The sequence below is a fragment of the Somniosus microcephalus genome, chromosome 12 (assembly GCF_052327205.1).
Source record: "Somniosus microcephalus isolate GS21.2 chromosome 12, FLI_Smic_1.0, whole genome shotgun sequence".
In the NCBI taxonomy this organism is placed as follows: Eukaryota; Metazoa; Chordata; class Chondrichthyes; order Squaliformes; family Somniosidae; genus Somniosus; species Somniosus microcephalus.
The window spans coordinates 62851337-62872912 of NC_140998.1; the positions used below are offsets into that span (position 1 = coordinate 62851337).

The window sequence follows — 21576 nt, forward strand, 5'->3', positions numbered from 1 at the left end:
TATAAGGCCATTCCCTGCCCCCACCTTGGGAAGTCTGACCACCTCTCTTTGTTTCTAGCCCCGGCATACAAACCGCTCATCAAAAGAGTGAAAACATCAGTAAGATCAGTGAAAGTATGACCAGAGGGGGCAGTCTCAGAGCTTCAGGATTGCTTTGAACACACTGATTGGAGCATGTTTGCCCATACTGACATCGAGGAATACGCATCCACAGTGCTATTCTACATCAACAGTTGCGTCGAGGTCGTCACGACCCATAAAAATATCAGGACCTATCCCAACCAGAAACCCTGGATGAATGGGGAGGTCCGCTCGCTGTTGAAAGCACGCGACATAGCATTTAAATCTGGCGACGCGGCGGCTTACAGTGCAGCTAGGACCAACCTAAAAAAGGGTATCAGGACTGCCAAAAGAAAACAGACACTGCGGATTGAGGATCATTTCCACAACAACTCCGGCCCCCGGCGTATGTGGCAAGGCATCCAGTCCATCACCGACTATAAGAGTAAAAACACCAGCCCCCCGGTTAGCGATGCCTCCCTTCCGGAGGAGCTTAACAACTTCTACGCTCGCTTTGACAGGGACAACAGGGAGCCAGCTACCAAAGCCTTGCCACCCCCGGAAGACCAGGTGCTCACTCGGTCCACCTCCGACGTAAGGGGTGTTCTACGCGGAGTGAACACACGTAAGGCTGCTGGACCGGATAGCATCCCTGGACGGGTACTCAAAGAATGTGATCAGCTGGCTGATGTCTTCACCGCCATCTTCAATCTGTCATTGGCCCAGGACGTAGTCCCTACATGCTTCAAGACCGCCACCATTATTCCTGTGCCAAAGCAAATGGCTGTGACGTGTCTGAACGACGATCGACCTGTCGCACTCACACCCATCATAATGAAGTGTTGAGAGAGACTGGTCCTGGCTCACATCAAAGCCAGTGTTCCCGCCTCTCTTGACCAACACCAGTTTGCCTATCGCGCAAACAGATCAACGGAGGATGCAATCACAACTGCTCTTCATTCTGCACTGAAACACTTAAGACGGTAAAAAGACCTACATCAGAATGCTGTTCATAGACTACAGCTCAGCATTCAACACCACTGTCCCCAACAAGCTGGCCACCAAACTCCACACTCTTGGCCTGAACACTTCCCTTTGCAACTGGACCCTGGACTTCCTAACTAACAGACCCCAGTCTGTCAAATTAGGTAACCACACCTCCCCCCACCGACCCTGAACACAGGAGCCCCACAAGGTTGTGTACTGAGCCCCCTCCTCTACTCCCTCTTCACCCACGACTGTGTGGCTGTTCATGGTTCCAACACCATCATCAAGTTTGCGGATGATACCACGGTGGTAGGCCATATCACCAACAACGATGAGTCAGCCTACAGGGAGGAGGTCCAGTACCTCGAAATGGTGCGCCGACAACAACCTGGCCCTTAACATCAAGAAAACCAAGGAAATCATTGTGGACTTCAGGAAGTCTAAAGGCGGAAGACACACCCCCATCCACATCCAAGGGGCTGTGGTGGAAAGGGTGGGCAGCTTTAAGTTCCTCGGAGTCCACATCACGGAAGACCTCTCCTGGTCCCTCAATACCTCCTCTCTGGTGAAGAAGGCCCAGCAGCGCCTATATTTCCTAAGGAGGCCGAAGGGATGCAACCGGTCATCCCGGATCCTCTCTAACTTTTACCGCTGCACAATAGAGAGCATCCTGGCGAACTGTATCACAGTGTGGTATAGCAGCTGTACCTCCTATGACCGGAAAGCCCTGCAGCGGGTAGTCAAAACTGCCCAACGCATTACCGGCACCCGGCTACCGACCATTGAGAACATCTACCAGAAACGCTGTCTACGGAGGTCACTGACCATCATCAAAGACCCTACCCACCCCAGCCACAGTCTGTTCGCCCTCCTGCCATCTGGGAGACGCTACAGATGCATTCGCACCCGCACGACCAGATTTAGGAACAGCTTCTTTCCCAGGGCTGTCATCCTACTGAACTCTGCTAATAAACTCTAAAGCCTGTACATCTGTCAATGCACTTTATTATGTTTATGTTACAAGCCAAATGTATGTTAAATGTCTTAATCAAAATGTACACTCTCGGGAGCCGCAAGCTTACATTTCGTTGTACTGCACTTGTGCACTAACAATGACAATAAAGTTGATTATTATTATTGCCCCTCTTAGTTCCTTTTTCAGTTCTCCTCTGCACTGTCTGCATTCTGCTTGATTCTCAACTGTATTATTAATGACATCATAAGTTGGTTTTATTTCCATCTCTAGATCTTTAGTATTCTAAGGAGTTCTAACTTTGCATGTTCTTCCTTTCCCCCCCCCCCCCATAGGAATGTGTTTAGTCTGTACCCAAACTATCGCCTCCTTGAAGACCTCCCATTGCTCATTCACTGTTTTAATGTTGAGGGGCCGTATGGCTTACTCTTGTTCCTATTTCTTATGTTCTTAACTGCCAATCTTCGTTTCCAACCCACCTGGGCCAAATCGCTAACTCCCTGAAATTAGCCCTCTTCCAGTTGAGTATCTTCGCATTTGATTGTTCCTCGTCTCTTTACATAACTACTGTAAACCACTGGCAGGTAATGTTTCAGCATTATGATTTCATATGACAAGTGAAACTCAATTTTAGGCATAAACTTTAGATGTGGATCCAGCGGAGTTTACTAAAAAATTTCGGTTGAGTACGTGAACAAAATTAAATCTCAGGTTGGAATTACTCACATAAATGCTTTAATTTTTCCCAAGTTTCTTAAACCTGGACACCCATATAATGCTTACTAACTTAATATATCTGTGAATAAGTGAGAGTAAATAAATGTATGGGTGCGAAGGACAGAGGGAGAATTAGTGTCGTAAGGGATAATGGAAGCAGGGTGCAATAGTTGATGTATGAACCCTCAAATGAGCTGAATCTTGGAAGATTTTGAGCAAGAATCCAAGTATTTAAGGGTAGTTAACAGCATGCATCTGCAAAGATTGCCAAATTAAAAGGCTTAAATGAACTAAATTAATAATTTTAAACCAAGGATCCCTGAAAAAAAAATCTTATTACAGGTACTTGTTAACATTTTCCATGATGTAATTATTTCTCCCAGAGTACCATGTAAAATGGGTTTTTCTCTCCCTGTCTTTACCTTAAAGCCACATGGCTAAATTGGAAATTTAGCTTTAGGGTTGTGAATTTAACTACAGGTACACTAGCCCTTATCCGAAAGTCTTGGGACCAGCTGAGTTTCGGTTTTCGGAATTTTTCGGATTTCAGAAGGTATTATTATAAGACTGGGAAATTTGTATTTAATATAAATTTTAAAAGTTCAGGCTACCTCTTGCGGCTGTTCCGTGTCTCATTCCCCTTCCTGCTTCTCTGGAAAGCCGGATATCGGGGAGGGGGGGGGGGGGGGGGAGAAAAGAATATCAGACGGGACGCGGTTCAGGTCGGGGGGGGGGGGGGGGGGGAAAAAGAGAGAGAGAAAAGAATATCGGACGGGCCACTGTATTGTTGGGTTCACTCTCCTGGTACCTCCTTCCTCCTTCATACTGCCCGGCTCGGCCTGCAATCTCCTACCCAGGAGGGAACTCTGTGTCCCTCTGCCCTGCTCAGCGTAAGTCGTGTGCCACTCTGGTCATGTCGTGCGCACGACTTACGCTGAACGAAAAAACTTGCGGTTTTTTAGAGGTTTTCGGAAGTTCGGATAAAGGATAGTCTACCTGTATTTTGAAATAGTTATGCTCAAACAAGATATTTCAATATTTTTGTATACCTTAAGCATTCTACAAATCTATATCAAATTCCATTAATAACATTTTCTTGCATATATTTAAAGAGGTAGAAATGCTACATAGAAGTTTTGACAAACTTCAGCAGCCATGCCTTCAGCCACCTGGGCCCTATGCGCTTGAATTCCCTTCATAAACCTATCTGCCTCTCTACCTCCCTCTCCTCCTTTAAAACCCTCCTTAAATTCCCCCTCTGACTAAGCTTTTGGTCACCTTGCCTTTATGTTTCAAGAAGTGGTTGTAGCATAGAATAGAATGAGGTTTCATCTTGGTAGTTCTTAAACAACTGAGTATCAATAAAGATAGCCATAAACTGCTTGATCAATCATAAATCAGCAATATCCTCTCATCCCTATCCCATATCCTATTATCCTAGTGAATCTATGCTGCACCTTTTCCATGGCTCTAGTACGCTTTCCTATATTGGGCTACCCAAAACTTCTCTCAATACTTTGACTGTGGTTTAATCAATGTCTTTACACACTCATCATCTTCCTACTTTTGTATTCAGTAGAGGTCATTTTCCAACATGCACTTCCGCTGGGGAGCTTTATGTACCAGGAGCGTTTACTGCACATTTGGCACACTGAAAATCATGCACAGCACTGGCCAAATTTCTAAAATATACACTCCCATTGGACAAGCACCCTGCTGGGGACACAAAGTCAGAAAACTACCCTTACAATCCCAATGTAGAAAATTCAGAATCTATTTCCCCTTACTGCCTTTTCCACCCGCAGTTCTGTTTTTAAGAAGACATGTTATTACTTTTTGGAACTTTTGACTATTTGACCTAGAAAGAATTTGAGATAATAGCAACATCTTAGTATAAATTAAGTTAAATTCAGCTCAAAGGATTAAATCCACATTCTGGGAATACGAATGAGTTCCAATTGAAAAGTCTGCCCAGGTTGGCGTTTTTCATAAATCATATCAGTTTCAGTCAATGGAGGTTTGTTTAGACCTTCCAGTAAACAATTACACATGTTCGAATGGCTTCATTTGAGAAAGCCTAATAGGAGGGTAGTGCACATCACAAATCGATAAATGTCCTTCCTTGGGGTTATAGCCCATATAAACAAATATTCTTTGTTGGGTTGTCTCTGGTTTTCAATGCTTAGGAGTGTAGATTACTCATTTGCAGTTCCCATACTAAACCAACTTCAGTTACAACTTCTACCTTCATCAAGAAAGCACAGGAAAGTTTATGCCAAATCAAATGTTAAAATATGTACTTCAGCTATAACAGATACTTCAAAAAGGCGAACATAACCAAAGCCCAGTAAAAGGAGCACTGAGTTATACAGGCCAGTAGGTCCCAGGTTTGATTACCAATCTGAGTCTGCGGATAGCCAGGGCAGCAGTTGGAGTACTACAATTAACCTCAGTATCCCTTGGCGAGCCAGGGCTCATGATTGCTATGTACATGTTGGAAGGTGCAGGTGTGTGCACATCAGGCAAAATTGGGCTTGGTTGTGGTGCCATGTGTGAACATAAGAAATAGGAGCAGGAGTAGGCCAATCGGCCCCTCGAGCCTGCTCCGCCATTCAATAAGATCATGGCTGACCTGATCCTAACCGCCAATCTATTATCACAGAACCATCTCCTGAATCTAACAGAATTAGATACACAAAATAGGAGCAGGATCAGGCTACACGGCCCCTGGGCCCGCTCCGCTACCCACAGGGCCATGACCGATCCGAACCTAGACTCATGCCCAAATTCCTGCCCGCTCCCCATAACCCTTTATTCCCTTTACTTCCAGGAAACTGTCTATTTGTTTTAAATTTATGTAATGATGTAGCTTCTACAGCTTTTTGGGGCAGCATATTCCATGGACCTACCACCCTCTGAGTGAAGTAGTTCCTCCTCATCTCAGTTTTGAAAGAGCAGCCCCTTATTCTAAGACTATGCCCCCTAGTTCTAGTTTCACCCATCATCGGGAACATCCTCCCCGCATCCACCCGATCCAACCCCTTCACAATCTTATATGTTTCAATAAGATCGCCTCTCATTCTTCTGAACTCCAATGAGTAGAGTCCCAATCTACTCAACCTCTCCTCATATGTCCATCCCCGGGATTAACCGAGTGAACCTTCTTTGTGCTGACTCGAGAGCAAGTATGTCTTTTCTTAAGTATGGACACCAAAACTGTATGCAGTATTCCAGGTGCGGTCTCAACAATACCCTGTACAACTGAAGCAATACCTCTCTATTTTTATATTCTATCCCCCTAGCAATGAAAGCCAACATTCCATTGGCCTTCTTAATCACTTGCTGCACCTGCATACTAACCTTTTGAGTTTTGTGCACCAGGACCCCCAGATCCCTTTGTACTTCAGTACTTTCCAGTTTCTTGCCATTAAGATAACAACTTGCTCTATGATTTTTCCTGCCAAAGTGCATAACCTCACACTTTCCAGTATTGTATTCCATCTGCCAAATCTCTGCCCACTTACTTAGCCTGTCTATGTCCCCTTGCAGGTTTTTTATGTCCTCCTCACTCACTACTTTCCCTCCCATCTTAGTATCATCTGCAAACTTTGATATGTTACACTCGGTCCCCTCCTCCAAATCGTTAATATAGATTGTAAAGAGTTGGGGACCCAGCACTGACCCCTGTGGAACACCACTAGTTACTGATTGCCAGTCTGAGAATGAACCATTTATCCCAACTCTCTGCCTTCTGTGAGATAGCCAATCCTCTATCCATGCCAGAATATTACCCCCAATCCCGTGATTTTTTATCTTAAGCAATAACCTTTGTGTGGCACCTTGTCAAATGCCTTTTGGAAGTCTAAATACACTACGTCCACTGGTTCCCCTTTATCCACCCTATATGTTACTTCCTCAAAGAACTCCAGCAAATTTGTCAAACATGACTTCCCCTTCATAAAACCATGCTGACTTTGTCCTATTAAATTATGATTATCCAAATGTCCTGTTACTGTCTCCTTAATAATGGACTCCAATATTTTACCTACCACAGATGTTAGGCTAACCGGTCTATAGTTTCCAGCCTTCTGTCTACTGCCCTTTTTAAATAAGGGTGTTACATTAGCAGTTTTCCAGTCTGCCGGGACCTTTGCTGAGTCCAGGGAGTTTTGGAAAATTATTACCAATGCATCCACAATCCCTACCGCCACTTCCCTCAAGACCCTAGGATGTAAGCCATCAGGTCCAGGTGATTTATCCGCCTTGAGTCCCATTATTTTACCTGATTGAAAAGCCTGCCAATACTATCTGGGTTCACACTTGGTAGATACTGGAGAGCTGACAGTGCTATAGAACTATACAGAATCAAGAGGGGGAGGGATGCAAAAGGGAGAAATAAGTTTGTAAACCATTAGATGTTTACCAGCAAAGATTTATTGTTTAAAACCATTAAATAGCAAAATGGGGAACCAATACCTGCTCAGACATCTGTCTTCACATACAAGGCAGTATTTCCAGTTCTTGTCAGGGTATGTCTTCAATGACTTCCTGAAATGTTTACCATTTTCGATACAAAAATGCAAATTGTGTGCCTGATGGAACAGAAATATTCTTGGAAATGTAATTCTAATTTTTAGTTCAAGGGAATTCTTGCTGGTGCAGAGAGCATATAGTGCTTTTGACCTCAAATAACATAGTCCTGTTGAAACTGGAGATGTTCAATTTTTAAATAGTGTCCAGCGGCAATGACTACCCTGAGTAAGATAGACCAAGTCAGGCTGGTAATCAAACCTGGCACATCTGGTCTGTATGGAATAGTGCTAAATTGGGTGTGCCTGTACTGGGCTATTAGGAAAGGCCAATTGTTAAATCAATGTAAAACAAAAATTGGATGTGTTCTTTCTTGATTTTTTTTTGCAATAGCTAAGAAACCTATTTTATCATTTGATTGGGGATAATCTTTTGATGCAATTAAAGATTGTTCATCTCTATAGTTTCAACAGGGCCACATTATGTTGGTCAGAAGCATTTTTTGCCCTTTGCAACCGCAACCTTCCCTCCATCATAAGGTCAGAAGTGGGGATGTTCGCTGATGATTGCACACTGTTCAGCACCATTCGGGACTCGTCAGATACTGACGCAGTCCGTGTCCATATGCAGCAAGACCTGGACAACATTCAGACTTGGGCTGACAAGTGGCAAGTAACATTCGCACCACATAAGTGCCAGGCAATGACCATCGCCAACAAGCGAGACTCTAACCATCTCCCCTTGACATTCAATTGCATTACCATCGCTGAATCCCCCACTATCAACATCCTGGGGGTTACCATTGATCAGAAACTGAACTGGATCAGCCATATAAATACTGTGGCTACAAGAGCAGGCCAGAGGCTGGGAATTCTGCGGCGAGTGTCTCACCTCCTGACTCCCCAAAGCCTTTTCACCATCTACAAGGCAAAAGTCAGGAGTGTGATGGAATACTCTCCACTTGCCTGGATAAGTGCAGCTCCAACAACACTCAAGAAGCTCGACACCATTCAGGATAAAGCAGCCCATTTGATTGGCACTCCATCCACCACCTTCAACATTCACTCCCTCCACCACCGGCGCACTGTGGCTGCAGTGTGTACCATCTACAAGATGCATTGCAGCCACTCGCCAAAGCTCCTTCAACAGCACCTTCCAAACCCGCGACCTCTACCACTTAGAAGGACAAGGGCAGCAGACGCATGGGAACATCACCACCTACAAGTTCCCCTCCAAGCCACACACCATCCTGACTTGGACTTGTATCGCCGTTCCTTCACTGTCGCTGGGCCAAAATCCTGGAACTCCCTAACAGCATTGTGGGTGTACCTACTGTGGTAAACCACTGTCGTTCACTATTGTTGTTGTTGTCGTTCACTCTTGTTTCACTGTTATACCTGACTATGCCTCAGCTGACTCCGCCCTTGGCTACCTGGTATAAGGACAGCTGCACGGCAGCTCTCTGCCATTCGGTCGTCCACTAGAGGCATAGTCCTGATCTGTTTGTAGTTGCATTCAGTCGTTAATAAAAGCCTGTTGTTCTGAACTCTACTCGGCCTTTTATTAGAATCGATAGCGCATCACCTACACCATATGGACTGCAGCGGTTCAAGAAGGCAGCTCACCACCACCTTCTCAAGGGCAATTAGGGATGGGCACTAAATGCAGGCCTAGCCAGCCAGCGACACCCACATCCCATCAATGAATAAAAAGAGAGAATTCTCTCAAGCTAAAAAAAAATTACATCAAGTTTTACATCTTCAAAAATATTTATGTTCCAGCACAAATAGAATTCTGTGCATTTTGAATATAGCAAATATTTCTGGAGGGAACTGAACCGGTGACCAGCTCATGAGTTATCACTTGAGTTTCACCACCCCTTGAATTACTAGCAATTGTCAGATCACGGTGTACACTTTCAGATCAAATCATAATCAGCTTAATATCCAAGTCTTATCTCTATTCATGATAGTCTTCAACTTTTATTTCCTTAAACTTGAGGGCTCAGCTGCCCCACAAAAGCTAGGGTTTTGATGATATATTTGCCCAGATTGATGACTGAGCTGCATTTGGAATGTACAGTCTGCGCACGTGCAGTGTGTCTAATTTCCAAGGATGCATTAAGACTGTTCAGTCAGCTGTACAAATGGAATATTTTTCTTTAGCTTCTAATACTTTCTATTTGGTAGGTTTTCTTCAAATTATTATCTTAATGGCAAGAAACTGGAAAGTACTGAAGTACAAAGGGATCTGGGGGTCCTGGTGCACGAAACTCAAAAGGTTAGTATGCAGGTGCAGCAAGTGATTAAGAAGGCCAATGGAATATTGGCTTTCATTGCTAGGGGGATAGAATATAAAAATAGGGAGGTATTGCTTCAGTTGTACAAGGTATTGGTGAGACCGCACCTGGAATACTGTGTACAGTTTTGGTGTCCATACTTAAGAAAGGACATACTTGCTCTCGAGTCAGTACAAAGAAGGTTCACTCGGTTAATCCCGGGGATGAGGGGATGGACATATGAGGAGAGGTTGAGTAGATTGGGACTCTACTCATTGGAGTTCAGAAGAATGAGAGGCAATCTTATTGAAACATAAGATTGTGAAGGGGTTGGATCGGGTGGATGCGGGGAGGATGTTCCCGATGATGGGTGAAACTAGAACTAGGGGGCATAGTCTTAGAATAAGGGGCTGCTCTTTCAAAACTGAGATGAGGAGGAACTACTTCACTCAGAGGGTGGTAGGTCCATGGAATATGCTGCCCCAAAAAGCTGTAGAAGCTACATCATTACATAAATTTAAAACAGAAATAGACAGTTTCCTAGAAGTAAAGGGAATTAAGGGTTATGGGGAGCGGGCAGGAATTTGGGCATGAGTCTAGGTTCGGATCGGTCATGGCCCTGTGGGTAGCGGAGCGGGCCCAGGGGCCGTGTAGCCTGATCCTGCTCCTATTTCGTGTGTCTAATTCTGTTAGATTCAGGAGATGGTTCTGTGATAGTGGATTGGCTGTTAGGATCAGATCAGCCATGATCTTATTGAATGGCGGAGCAGGCTCGAGGGGCCGATTGGCCTACTCCTGCTCCTATTTCTTATGTTATGTTCAAATATTTTGAAAAATGAAGAAAATTGCCAAAAGTATTTAAGTAAAATTTATGTTGAGCATCTTTTTAGAAAGGGCAAGTGTGAGAGAGAAAAAGAGAGTGTTTGATTGCACACTTGTAAGTTTTTGTTCTGGGCTCTATAAACTTTAGAAAGTATGCAAGACACGAATGGGGGAAGGAGAGCACACGAGAGGATAAGAGTTAGGTGATAGCAAGAAAGGTAGGTGGGAAAGAAAGGAGCGGGGAAGAGCAGAGCATATGGTAGGGAGCGAGGGTAAAGAAAATCACGCTTTCAGTCCCCTCACTCCCACCTCTTGACTGCCAATTTGGTTCCTCTTTATCTGCGATGCTCAGCCTCAGTACTAAACTGGGACATGCAATTTGCTCTGATCCTCTTTTCCAGCACTTGCTGCCTAGCCTTGGCTTCTGTCCTAACTCCATCCCTGTTGTGTCTCAAGGGGTTTTATACCCTTACCTATTGTAATGAAATCTGTTTGTCTTGATCCTGTATTCGTTTTGCACTCATGTATATTACCCTCCCCCACTGTGTATAGTTTCACTTCCTCTTTCCCGACTAACCTGGGAGGTTCCAGGTCTTGGCTCTTGGCTCCGCCCCCGACTTCTCTTACATAAAGATCCCAGGATCTGTATGACTCATTCCTGTGAACCAGTCGGTGTGTTGAGATGTTAGCTCTGATCTTAGCGATTAAAAGCCAACTTGTTTAAGTCTATAACTTCTAGTTTTGTGGTTATTGAAGGCCCATCACCTATATAACAATTAAGGAGGACTCCGGGGTGGAGAGTTTCGTTAACGGCCGTTTTATTTACAATGTGCTTCTTCACTCAATGCACATTTCCCATAGTGCATTGCAAATCACCACTACGGAATCCCATGTGGGACAATTCTAATACACATTCAAAATACACAATGTATTTCCTCCCCCTTAAAATAGAATGTCCACAAAACAGAACAACTGAAAATGACTATAACTTTGGAAGAGAGGGTAGACTGCCTCGACATTCTGCTAACCCTGGGGATTATTCTGCCCCATGCACACAGGTTAGCACTAACTGTAACTAAGGTGCTCTTGGAGGTTGCCTTTCTCTTTGGGGGTAACGCCTAGTCTCAGGAGCAGGCTCTGGCTGGCTCTCCCGTGACCCTGCAGGCATGGCTTCCTCCCTCGATAGCACAAGAGTGGATGGTGCCACCGTCTCAGGGTCGGACGACCAGTCCCTGCTGGAGCCCCCAGCAGGTCCTTGATCCTCTGTTTCTTGGGTTACCTGTGGCGACTGTCTTGGCAGTAACTGGTCTCCATGCCGTCTCCATGTTCGGTCGTCTCCGGTGCGGACTCGGTATGAAACGGGGCCCGTCTTTTGAATGACCGTAGCCAGGACCCACCGCTCCGGGGTGGTGTAGTTACGCGCGAGGACTTTGCCCCTCACCACAAAGTGTCATTCTTTGGACCTTTGAGCTCATCTGCTGACTTGATCCTGCTGATTGGCGTGCACCACTGCTTCTGTGGACGTTGGCCTCAGCAGGTCAAGGCGTGTCCGTAGCTGCCTTCCTAGGAGTAGGCAAGCAGGAGATGCTCCAGTCGTAGCATGAGGCGTGTTTCGGTATTTCAGCAAGAAAGCATTCAGGCGCTGCTTTAGAGGAGCATCACTTCTTGCCGCTTTCAACGCACGTTTCAGCATTCTGACAAATCTCTCCGCCAATCCATTCGTGGATGGATGATAAGGCGCGGAGAACGTGTGCTGGATTCCATTGCTCTGGAGGAACTCCTCCATCTCCTGGGATGTGAACTGTGTTCCATTGTCGGTTACGATCTGCTCCGGCAGACCAAATCGCCCGAACATCTCCGAGTCTCGATGGTTTTCTCCGTAGTGGTAGTGGACATTACTGCAACCTCCGGCCATTTGGAATGGGAGTCCACTGCGACCAGGAACATTGCTCCTTCCACTGGTCCCGCGAAGTCCAGATGGATCCGTTGCCACGGTGTCGCCGGCCATTCCCATGGATGCAGTGGCGCTGCTCTTGGCGTATCTCTGGTTGTCTCGCATGATGGGCATGATTTCGCTTCAACTTCAATTTCATGATCCAGACCGGGCCACCAGAAGTAGCTTCGTGCCAGCTCCTTCATCCGGACAATACCACAATGTCCTGAGTGCAGCTCGTTGAGGACATGTTTCCACAGCTTTGGTGGTATGATCACTCGCATGCCCCAAAGGAGGCATCCTGGCGTGACAGACAACTCCTTCCCTCTTGACAGGTAAGGTAGGAGCTCAGTTGGTGCATCTGACACCCGTGATCCGTCTCCTCGCATCACCCGATCCAACACCTTGGATAGCGTAGGGTCCACTCTGGTCTCTTTCTTGACCTGCCGGGCCGTGACAGGGGCATTGCTCACCATGTCAAAGTAGAAAATCTTCTGCTCACAGCCTTCAGAGGGCACAGGTAGCGGAAGTCTTGACAATCCGTCCGCATTGCCATGTGCTGCTGACCTCCGGTATTTGTTGTTGTAATTGTGAGCGCTTAATATCAGCGCCCAGCGCTGCATCCTGTACGCTGCCAGGGAGGGTATTCCTGTGTGTGGACCAAAGATCGATGTCAGAGGACGATGATCTGTCAGCAAGGTGAATTTCCTTCCGAACAAGTAGTGATGGAACTTTTTGATTCCAAAGATGATGCCCAAAGCCTCTTTTTCGATCTGCGGGTATTTCACCTCCGCCTTGCTCAGGGACCTTGACGCGAATGCAAATCGGCTTCTCTTCGCCTGAGGGAAAGATGTGGGACACGACCGCGCCGACGCCATAAGGCGACGCGTCACAGGCCAGCTGAATCTGCAATGATGGGTCAAAGTGCGTCAACACTCTGGGGTCAGTCAAAGCTGCTTTGGCTTTCTTGAATGCAGCTTCGCACTCCTTCGTCCACGCCCAGGCCTTGCCCTGACACAGCAACTCATGTAATGGCTTCAACAGTGATGCCAGCTGTGGAATAAACTTTCCGTAATAGTTCAGGAGACCCAAGAATGACCGCAGCTGACCGACATTTGTAGGTGCAGGAGCGTCGGCAATGGCTTTCACTTTCGATGGTTCTGTGTGTAGGCCGTCCTCGTCGATGACATGGCCTAGGTATTCCACTGATGGCTTGAAAAATTCGCATTTGTCCTTGCGAACGCGTAAGCCATATTCTTCAGGTCTTCCCAGTGTCTTCGTCAGGTTCTGCAGATGCTCGTTGTCGTCCTTTCCTGTGACAAGGATATCGTCGAGATAACATTGTACCCCTGGAATGCCGCTTAAGATCTGGTCCATAGCCCGCTGAAACAATGCTGGTGCCGACATTATACCAAAGGGTGGGCGGCAGTACCTGTAGAGGCCCTTGTGGGTGGTGATGGTGAGGTACTTCTGTGAGACCTCTTCTACATGCATCTGCAAGTAGGCTTGGCATAGATCAATCTTGCTAAACTTCTGACCGCCTGGTAGACCCGCGAAAAGATCTTCAATGATGGGGAGGGGGTACTGTTCAGCTGAGAGCACAGGATTCACTGTTACTTTGAAATCTCCACATAAGCGAACCGCACTGTCACTCTTCATCACTGGTACCACAGGCGTGGCCCACTCACTGTGCGAAACCGGCACCAGGACCCCTATCTTGACCAGAGGCTCCAGGTCAGCCTCCACCTTTGGTCTGAGGGCGTGGGGAACATTCCTGGCCTTCAGGAATCGTGGCTGGCTGTCAGGCTTCACCTTGAGTTTGACCGTAATCCCCTTCATACTCCCCAATTCTCCGTCAAATACAGCCGCATGCTTTGTCAACACTGCCGCTAGCCCCACCTCTTCGACTGACACCGCATTCACTTTTTTCCAATCCAGACGAAATTTCTCCAACCATGACCTGCCCATCAGGGATGGATAGTCACCCTTGACCACGTAAACTGGCAGCATCACGGTTTGTCCATTAAGCTCCACCTTGACCTCCGTCTTACCCAGCATTGGGACTGTTTCCCCAGTGTAGGTCTTTAAGATGAGCTTGGCCGGCATCAGTGATAGGTGGTTCATTTTTCTTTGAATAGCTTCTCTGAAATCAAGGAGACAGCGGCCCCTGTATCCAGCTCCATTTTGACCAGTATTCCCTCTAGTAGTGGAGTGACTCCATAGCCTGATGAGCCTCCATTAACCGTTAACACATGGAGATTCAGCTCCCATCAGAGTCTGTGTCACTGTCTTCCTGTTCTTGTTTCACCATGTGTAGGTTTTTCTTTTTAGAACGCTAGTTGGATGTGTTTCCTTGTTTGTTTTTCTGTGTCTCTGTGTAGGATTGTTTGCTTTGCCCTTTACACACACGTTCAATGTGTCCTTTCTTTTCACATTTCCGACAGGTCAGGTCTTTACACCAGTAGTCAGATGGCTGATGACCTGACCTTCCACATCTGTAACACTCTCTGGCACCCCTTGCATGCTTATCCGGTGTAGCTGCTACCCTGTGCACTCTTATTGCAGCCCCCAACAGCTGTGCATCTTTAGCTGCTAACTCCATAGACACAGCGAGCTCCACTGCTGATTTAAGCGTCAGTTTGTCAGTCGTGAGCAAGCGCTTCTGTGTTGCTTCACATCTTAATCCACACAAAAACCTATCACGGACAGTGTCATTTAGAGTTTCACCAAACTCACAATGCTCAGTTACCTTCTTTAGCACTGCAACATATTCGGCTATGGACTCACCCTCCCCTTGGTTTCATTTGTGAAACCTGAACCTCTCGGCAATCAGCAGCGGCTTGGGTGCGAAATATGTTTCCAAAACTTCCACAATCTGATAATATGTCTTAGCGCCGGGCTTATCCGGGTGCATCAAACTCCGTAACAAGCCAAATGTTTTTGCTCCGATCACACTGAGGAAAGTCGCCACTTTCACGTCATCTTCAATGCCATTTGCAGTCACGAAAAATCCGAAACGCTCTGTATAAGCACTCCATTGCTCCGCCGTTTCATCAAATGGTCCAAACGTTCCGGTTAGCATAGCCATTTTGTTTTCTTTAGTCCTTTTCCTCCACTTTAAAAAAAAAAAAAAAAGTTTTACGGTCCTTTTCCTGCACTTCGTTTCACTGTATCGTTACACAAATAAGAAGGGGGAGAGTAACACACGAACCGCCACCTTTACGAGGCGATTGCATCAGCACTAAACTGCGGGCGCACCATTAAGAAAAGACAGGAACTTCTTACTTTAAACATCGCCGATTCCAGTGCAAAGTGATGCGCAACTCCGTCATCGTCGTCGCCAGTTTTGTTGTGTCTCAAGGGGTTTTACAACGTTACCTATATAACAATTGAGGACTCCGGGGTGGAGAGTTTAGTTGGAAAAGAGCGAGCGACTGGGGGGGGGAAGAGAGCGAGCGACTGGGGGGGGGGGGGGGAGGGGAAGAGAGAGAGCGACTGGGGGGGAAGAGAGAGCGCGACTGGGGGGGAAGAGAGAGAGCGACTGGGGGGGGGAAAGAGAGAGAGCGACTGGGGGGGGGAAAGAGAGAGCGCGCGACTGGGGGGGGGGGGGGAAGAGAGAGCGACTGGGGGGGGGGGGGGGAAGAGAGAGAGCGACTGGGGGGGGGGGAAGAGAGAGCGCGACTGGGGGGGGGGGAAGAGAGAGCGCGACTGGGGGGGGGGGGAAGAGAGAGAGCGACTGGGGGGGGGGAAGAGAGAGAGCGACTGGGGGGGGGGGAAGAGAGAGAGCGACTGGGGGGGGGAAGAGAGAGAGCGACTGGGGGGGGAAGAGAGAGAGCGACTGGGGGGGGAAGAGAGAGAGCGACTGGGGGGGGAAGAGAGAGAGCGACTGGGGGGGAAGAGAGAGAGCGACTGGGGGGGAAGAGAGAGAGCGACTGGGGGGGAAGAGAGAGAGCGACTGGGGGGGAAGAGAGAGAGCGACAGGGGGGGAAGAGAGCGACTGGGGGGGAAGAGAGAGAGCGACTGGGGGGGAAGAGAGAGAGCGACTGGGGGGGAAGAGAGAGAGCGACTGGGGGGGAAGAGAGAGAGCGACTGGGGGGGAAGAGAGAGAGCGACTGGGGGGGAAGAGAGAGAGCGACTGGGGGGGAAGAGAGAGAGCGACTGGGGGGAAGAGAGAGAGCGACTGGGGGGGAAGAGAGAGAGCGACTGGGGGGGAAGAGAGAGAGCGACTGGGGGGGAAGAGAGAGAGCGACTGGGGGGAAGAGAGAGAGCGACTGGGGGGAAGAGAGAGAGCGACTGGGGGGAAGAGAGAGAGCGACTGGGGGGGAAGAGAGAGCGACGGGGGGGAAGAGAGAGCGACTGGGGGGGGAAGAGAGAGCGACTGGGGGGGGGAAGAGAGAGAGCGACTGGGGGGGGAAGAGAGAGAGCGACTGGGGGGGGGGGAAGAGAGAGAGCGACTGGGGGGGGGGAAGAGAGAGAGCGACGGGGGGGGGGGAAGAGAGAGAGCGACTGGGGGGGGGAAGAGAGAGAGCGACTGGGGGGGGAAGAGAGAGAGCGACTGGGGGGGAAGAGAGAGAGCGACTGGGGGGGGGGGGGAAGAGAGAGAGCGACTGGGGGGGGGGAAGAGAGAGGGCGACTGGGGGGGAAGAGAGAGGGCGACTGGGGGGAAGAGAGAGAGCGACTGGGGGGGGGAAAAGAGAGAGAGCGACTGGGGGAGGGAAAGAGAGAGAGCGACTGGGGGGAGGGAAAGAGAGAGAGCGACTGGGGGGGGGAAAGAGAGAGAGCGACTGGGGGGGAAAGAGAGAGCGCGACTGGGGGGGAAAGAGAGAGCGCGACTGGGGGGGAGAGAGAGAGCGCGACTGGGGGGGAAAAGAGAGAGCGCGACTGGGGGGGAAAGAGAGAGCGCGACTGGGGGGGAAGAGAGAGCGCGACTGGGGGGGAAAGAGAGAGCGCGACTGGGGTGGAAAGAGAGAGAGCGACTGGGGGGGAAAGAGAGAGAGCGACTGGGGGGGAAAGAGAGAGAGCGACTGGGGGGGAAAGAGAGAGAGCGACTGGGGGGGAAAGAGAGAGAGCGACTGGGGGGGAAAGAGAGAGAGCGACTGGGGGGGAAAGAGAGAGAGCGACTGGGGGGGAAAGAGAGAGAGCGACTGGGGGGGAAAGAGAGAGAGCGACTGGGGGGGAAAGAGAGAGAGCGACTGGGGGGAAAGAGAGAGAGCGACTGGGGGGGAAAGAGAGAGAGCGACTGGGGGGGAAAGAGAGAGAGCGACTGGGGGGGAAAGAGAGAGAGCGACTGGGGGGGAAGAGAGAGAGCGACTGGGGGGGAAGAGAGAGAGCGACTGGGGGGGAAAGAGAGAGAGCGACTGGGGGGGAAAGAGAGAGAGCGACTGGGGGGAGGGGAGCGATGGGGGAGAGAGAGCGACTGGGGGGGAAAGAGAGAGAGCGACTGGGGGGGAAAGAGAGAGAGCGACTGGGGGGGAAAGAGAGAGAGCGACTGGGGGGGAAAGAGAGAGAGCGACTGGGGGGGAAAGAGAGAGAGCGACTGGGGGGGAAAGAGAGAGAGCGACTGGGGGGGGAAAGAGAGAGAGCGACTGGGGGGGGAAGAGAGAGAGCGACTGGGGGGGAAAGAGAGAGAGCGACTGGGGGGGAAAGAGAGAGAGCGACTGGGGGGGAAGAGAGAGAGCGACTGGGGGGGAAAGAGAGAGAGCGACTGGGGGGGAAAGAGAGAGAGCGACTGGGGGGGAAAGAGAGAGAGCGACTGGGGGGGAAAGAGAGAGAGCGACTGGGGGGGAAAGAGAGAGAGCGACTGGGGGGGAAGAGAGAGAGCGACTGGGGGGGAAAGAGAGAGAGCGACTGGGGGGGAAAGAGAGCGAGCGACTGGGGGGGAAAGAGAGAGAGCGACTGGGGGGGGAAGAGAGAGAGCGACTGGGGGGGAAAGAGAGAGAGCGACTGGGGGGGAAAGAGAGAGAGCGACTGGGGGGGAAAGAGAGAGAGCGACTGGGGGGGGGAAGAGAGAGAGCGACTGGGGGGGAAGAGAGAGAGCGACTGGGGGGGGGGGAAGAGAGAGAGCGACTGGGGGGGGGGGGGAAGAGAGAGAGCGACTGGGGGGGGGAAGAGAGAGAGCGACTGGGGGGGGGAAGAGAGAGCGCGACTGGGGGGGAAGAGAGAGCGCGACTGGGGGGGAAGAGAGAGCGCGACTGGGGGGGAAGAGAGCGCGACTGGGGGGAGAGAGCGCGACTGGGGGGAAGAGAGAGCGCGACTGGGGGGAAGAGAGAGCGCGACTGGGGGGAAGAGAGAGCGCGACTGGGGGGAAGAGAGAGCGCGACTGGGGGGAAGCCTGAAGAGAGCGCGACTGGGGGAAGAGAGAGCGCGACTGGGGGGAAGAGAGAGCGCGACTGGGGGGAAGAGAGAGCGCGACTGGGGGGAAGAGAGAGCGCGACTGGGGGAAGAGAGAGCGCGACTGGGGGGAAGAGAGAGCGCGACTGGGGGAAGAGAGCGCGACTGGGGGAAGAGAGCGCGACTGGGGGGAAGAGAGAGCGCGACTGGGGGGAAGAGAGAGCGCGACTGGGGGAAGAGAGAGCGCGACTGGGGGGAAGAGAGAGCGCGACTGGGGGGAAGAGAGAGCGCGACTGGGGGGAAGAGAGAGCGCGACTGGGGGGAAGAGAGAGCGCGACTGGGGGGAAGAGAGAGCCGAGCGCGACTGGGGGGAAGAGAGAGCGCGACTGGGGGGAAGAGAGAGCGCGACTGGGGGGAAGAGAGAGCGCGACTGGGGGAAGAGAGAGCGCGACTGGGGGGAAGAGAGAGCGCGACTGGGGGGGGAAGAGAGAGCGCGACTGGGGGGAAGAGAGAGCGCGACTGGGGGGAAGAGAGAGCGCGACTGGGGGGAAGAGAGAGCGCGACTGGGGGAAGAGAGAGCGCGACTGGGGGAAGAGAGAGCGCGACTGGGGGGAAGAGAGAGCGCGACTGGGGGAAGAGAGAGCGCGACTGGGGGGAAGAGAGAGCGCGACTGGGGGGAAGAGAGAGCGCGACTGGGGGAAGAGAGAGCGCGACTGGGGGGAAGAGAGAGCGCGACTGGGGGGAAGAGAGAGCGCGACTGGGGGGAAGAGAGAGCGCGACTGGGGGGAAGAGAGAGCGCGACTGGGGGGAAGAGAGAGCGCGACTGGGGGGAAGAGAGAGCGCGACTGGGGGGAAGAGAGAGCGCGACTGGGGGAAGAGAGAGCGCGACTGGGGGGAAGAGAGAGCGCGACTGGGGGGAAGAGAGAGCGCGACTGGGGGGAAGAGAGAGCGCGACTGGGGGGAAGAGAGAGCGCGACTGGGGGGAAGAGAGAGCGCGACTGGGGGGAAGAGAGAGCGCGACTGGGGGGAAGAGAGAGCGCGACTGGGGGGAAGAGAGAGCGCGACTGGGGGGAAGAGAGCGCGCGACTGGGGGAAGAGAGCGCGCGACTGGGGGGAAGAGAGCGCGCGACTGGGGGAAGAGAGAGCGCGACTGGGGGGAAGAGAGAGCGCGACTGGGGGGAAGAGAGCGCGCGACTGGGGGGAAGAGAGCGCGCGACTGGGGGGAAGAGAGCGCGCGACTGGGGGGAAGAGAGCGCGCGACTGGGGGGAAGAGAGCGCGCGACTGGGGGGAAGAGAGCGCGCGACTGGGGGGAAGAGAGCGCGCGACTGGGGGGAAGAGAGCGCGCGACTGGGGGGAAGAGAGCGCGCGACTGGGGGAAGAGAGCGCGCGACTGGGGGGAAGAGAGCGCGCGACTGGGGGGAAGAGAGCGCGCGACTGGGGGGAAGAGAGCGCGCGACTGGGGGGAAGAGAGCGCGCGACTGGGGGGAAGAGAGCGCGCGACTGGGGGAAGAGAGCGCGCGACTGGGGGGAAGAGAGCGCGCGACTGGGGGGAAGAGAGCGCGCGACTGGGGGGAAGAGAGCGCGCGACTGGGGGGAAGAGAGCGCGCGACTGGGGGGAAGAGAGCGCGCGACTGGGGGGAAGAGAGCGCGCGACTGGGGGGAAGAGAGCGCGCGACTGGGGGGAAGAGAGCGCGCGACTGGGGGGAAGAGAGCGCGCGACTGGGGGGAAGAGAGCGCGCGACTGGGGGGAAGAGAGCGCGCGACTGGGGGAAGAGAGCGCGCGACTGGGGGGAAGAGAGCGCGCGACTGGGGGGAAGAGAGCGCGCGACTGGGGGGAAGAGAGCGCGCGACTGGGGGGAAGAGAGCGCGCGACTGGGGGGAAGAGAGCGCGCGACTGGGGGGAAGAGAGCGCGCGACTGGGGGGAAGAGAGCGCGCGACTGGGGGGAAGAGAGCGCGCGACTGGGGGGAAGAGAGCGCGCGACTGGGGGGAAGAGAGCGCGCGACTGGGGGGAAGAGAGCGCGCGACTGGGGGGAAGAGAGCGCGCGACTGGGGGGAAGAGAGCGCGCGACTGGGGGGAAGAGAGCGCGCGACTGGGGGGAAGAGAGCGCGCGACTGGGGGGAAGAGAGCGCGCGACTGGGGGGAAGAGAGCGCGCGACTGGGGGGAAGAGAGCGCGCGACTGGAGAGCGCGCGACTGGGGGAAGAGCGCGCGACTGGGGGGAAGAGAGCGCGCGACTGGGGGGAAGAGAGCGCGCGACTGGGGGGAAGAGAGCGCGCGACTGGGGGAAGAGAGCGCGCGACTGGGGGGAAGAGAGCGCGCGACTGGGGGGAAGAGAGCGCGCGACTGGGGGGAAGAGAGCGCGCGACTGGGGGGAAGAGAGCGCGCGACTGGGGGGAAGAGAGCGCGCGACTGGGGGGAAGAGAGCGCGCGACTGGGGGGAAGAGAGCGCGCGACTGGGGGAAGAGAGCGCGCGACTGGGGGAAGAGAGCGCGCGACTGGGGGGAAGAGAGCGCGCGACTGGGGGGAAGAGAGCGCGCGACTGGGGGAAGAGAGCGCGACTGGGGGGAAGAGAGCGCGCGACTGGGGGAAGAGAGCGCGCGACTGGGGGGAAGAGAGCGCGCGACTGGGGGGAAGAGAGCGCGCGACTGGGGGGAAGAGAGCGCGCGACTGGGGGGAAGAGAGCGCGCGACTGGGGGGAAGAGAGAGCGCGACTGGGGGGAAGAGAGCGCGCGACTGGGGGGAAGAGAGCGCGCGACTGGGGGGAAGAGAGAGCGCGACTGGGGGGAAGAGAGAGCGCGACTGGGGGGAAGAGAGAGCGCGACTGGGGGGAAGAGAGGAGCGCGACTGGGGGGAAGAGAGCGCGCGACTGGGGGGAAGAGAGAGCGCGACTGGGGGGAAGAGAGAGCGCGACTGGGGGAGAGAGAGGATGGGGAAGAGCGCGAC

General features: G+C 52.2%; 1 protein-coding gene across 3 annotated transcripts in view; it reads right to left on the minus strand.

Moving 5' to 3' along the window:
* The window catches only part of ppp2r5ca (protein phosphatase 2, regulatory subunit B', gamma a), a 293739-nt gene that overhangs the window by 173637 nt on the left and 98526 nt on the right, over window positions 1-21576 (minus strand). Inside the window, exon 2 of one of the 3 annotated variants that reach the window (XM_086002971.1) lies at window positions 10033-15415. The exons of the other annotated variants lie outside the window; for them this stretch is intronic. Within the exon in view, the coding sequence (XP_085859097.1) occupies window positions 12808-14424 (1617 nt within the window). The 5' untranslated portion in view covers window positions 14425-15415 and the 3' untranslated portion in view covers window positions 10033-12807. Of the gene's footprint in view, window positions 1-10032; window positions 15416-21576 lie in introns of those variants that run through there. 3 annotated transcript variants of the gene reach the window in all.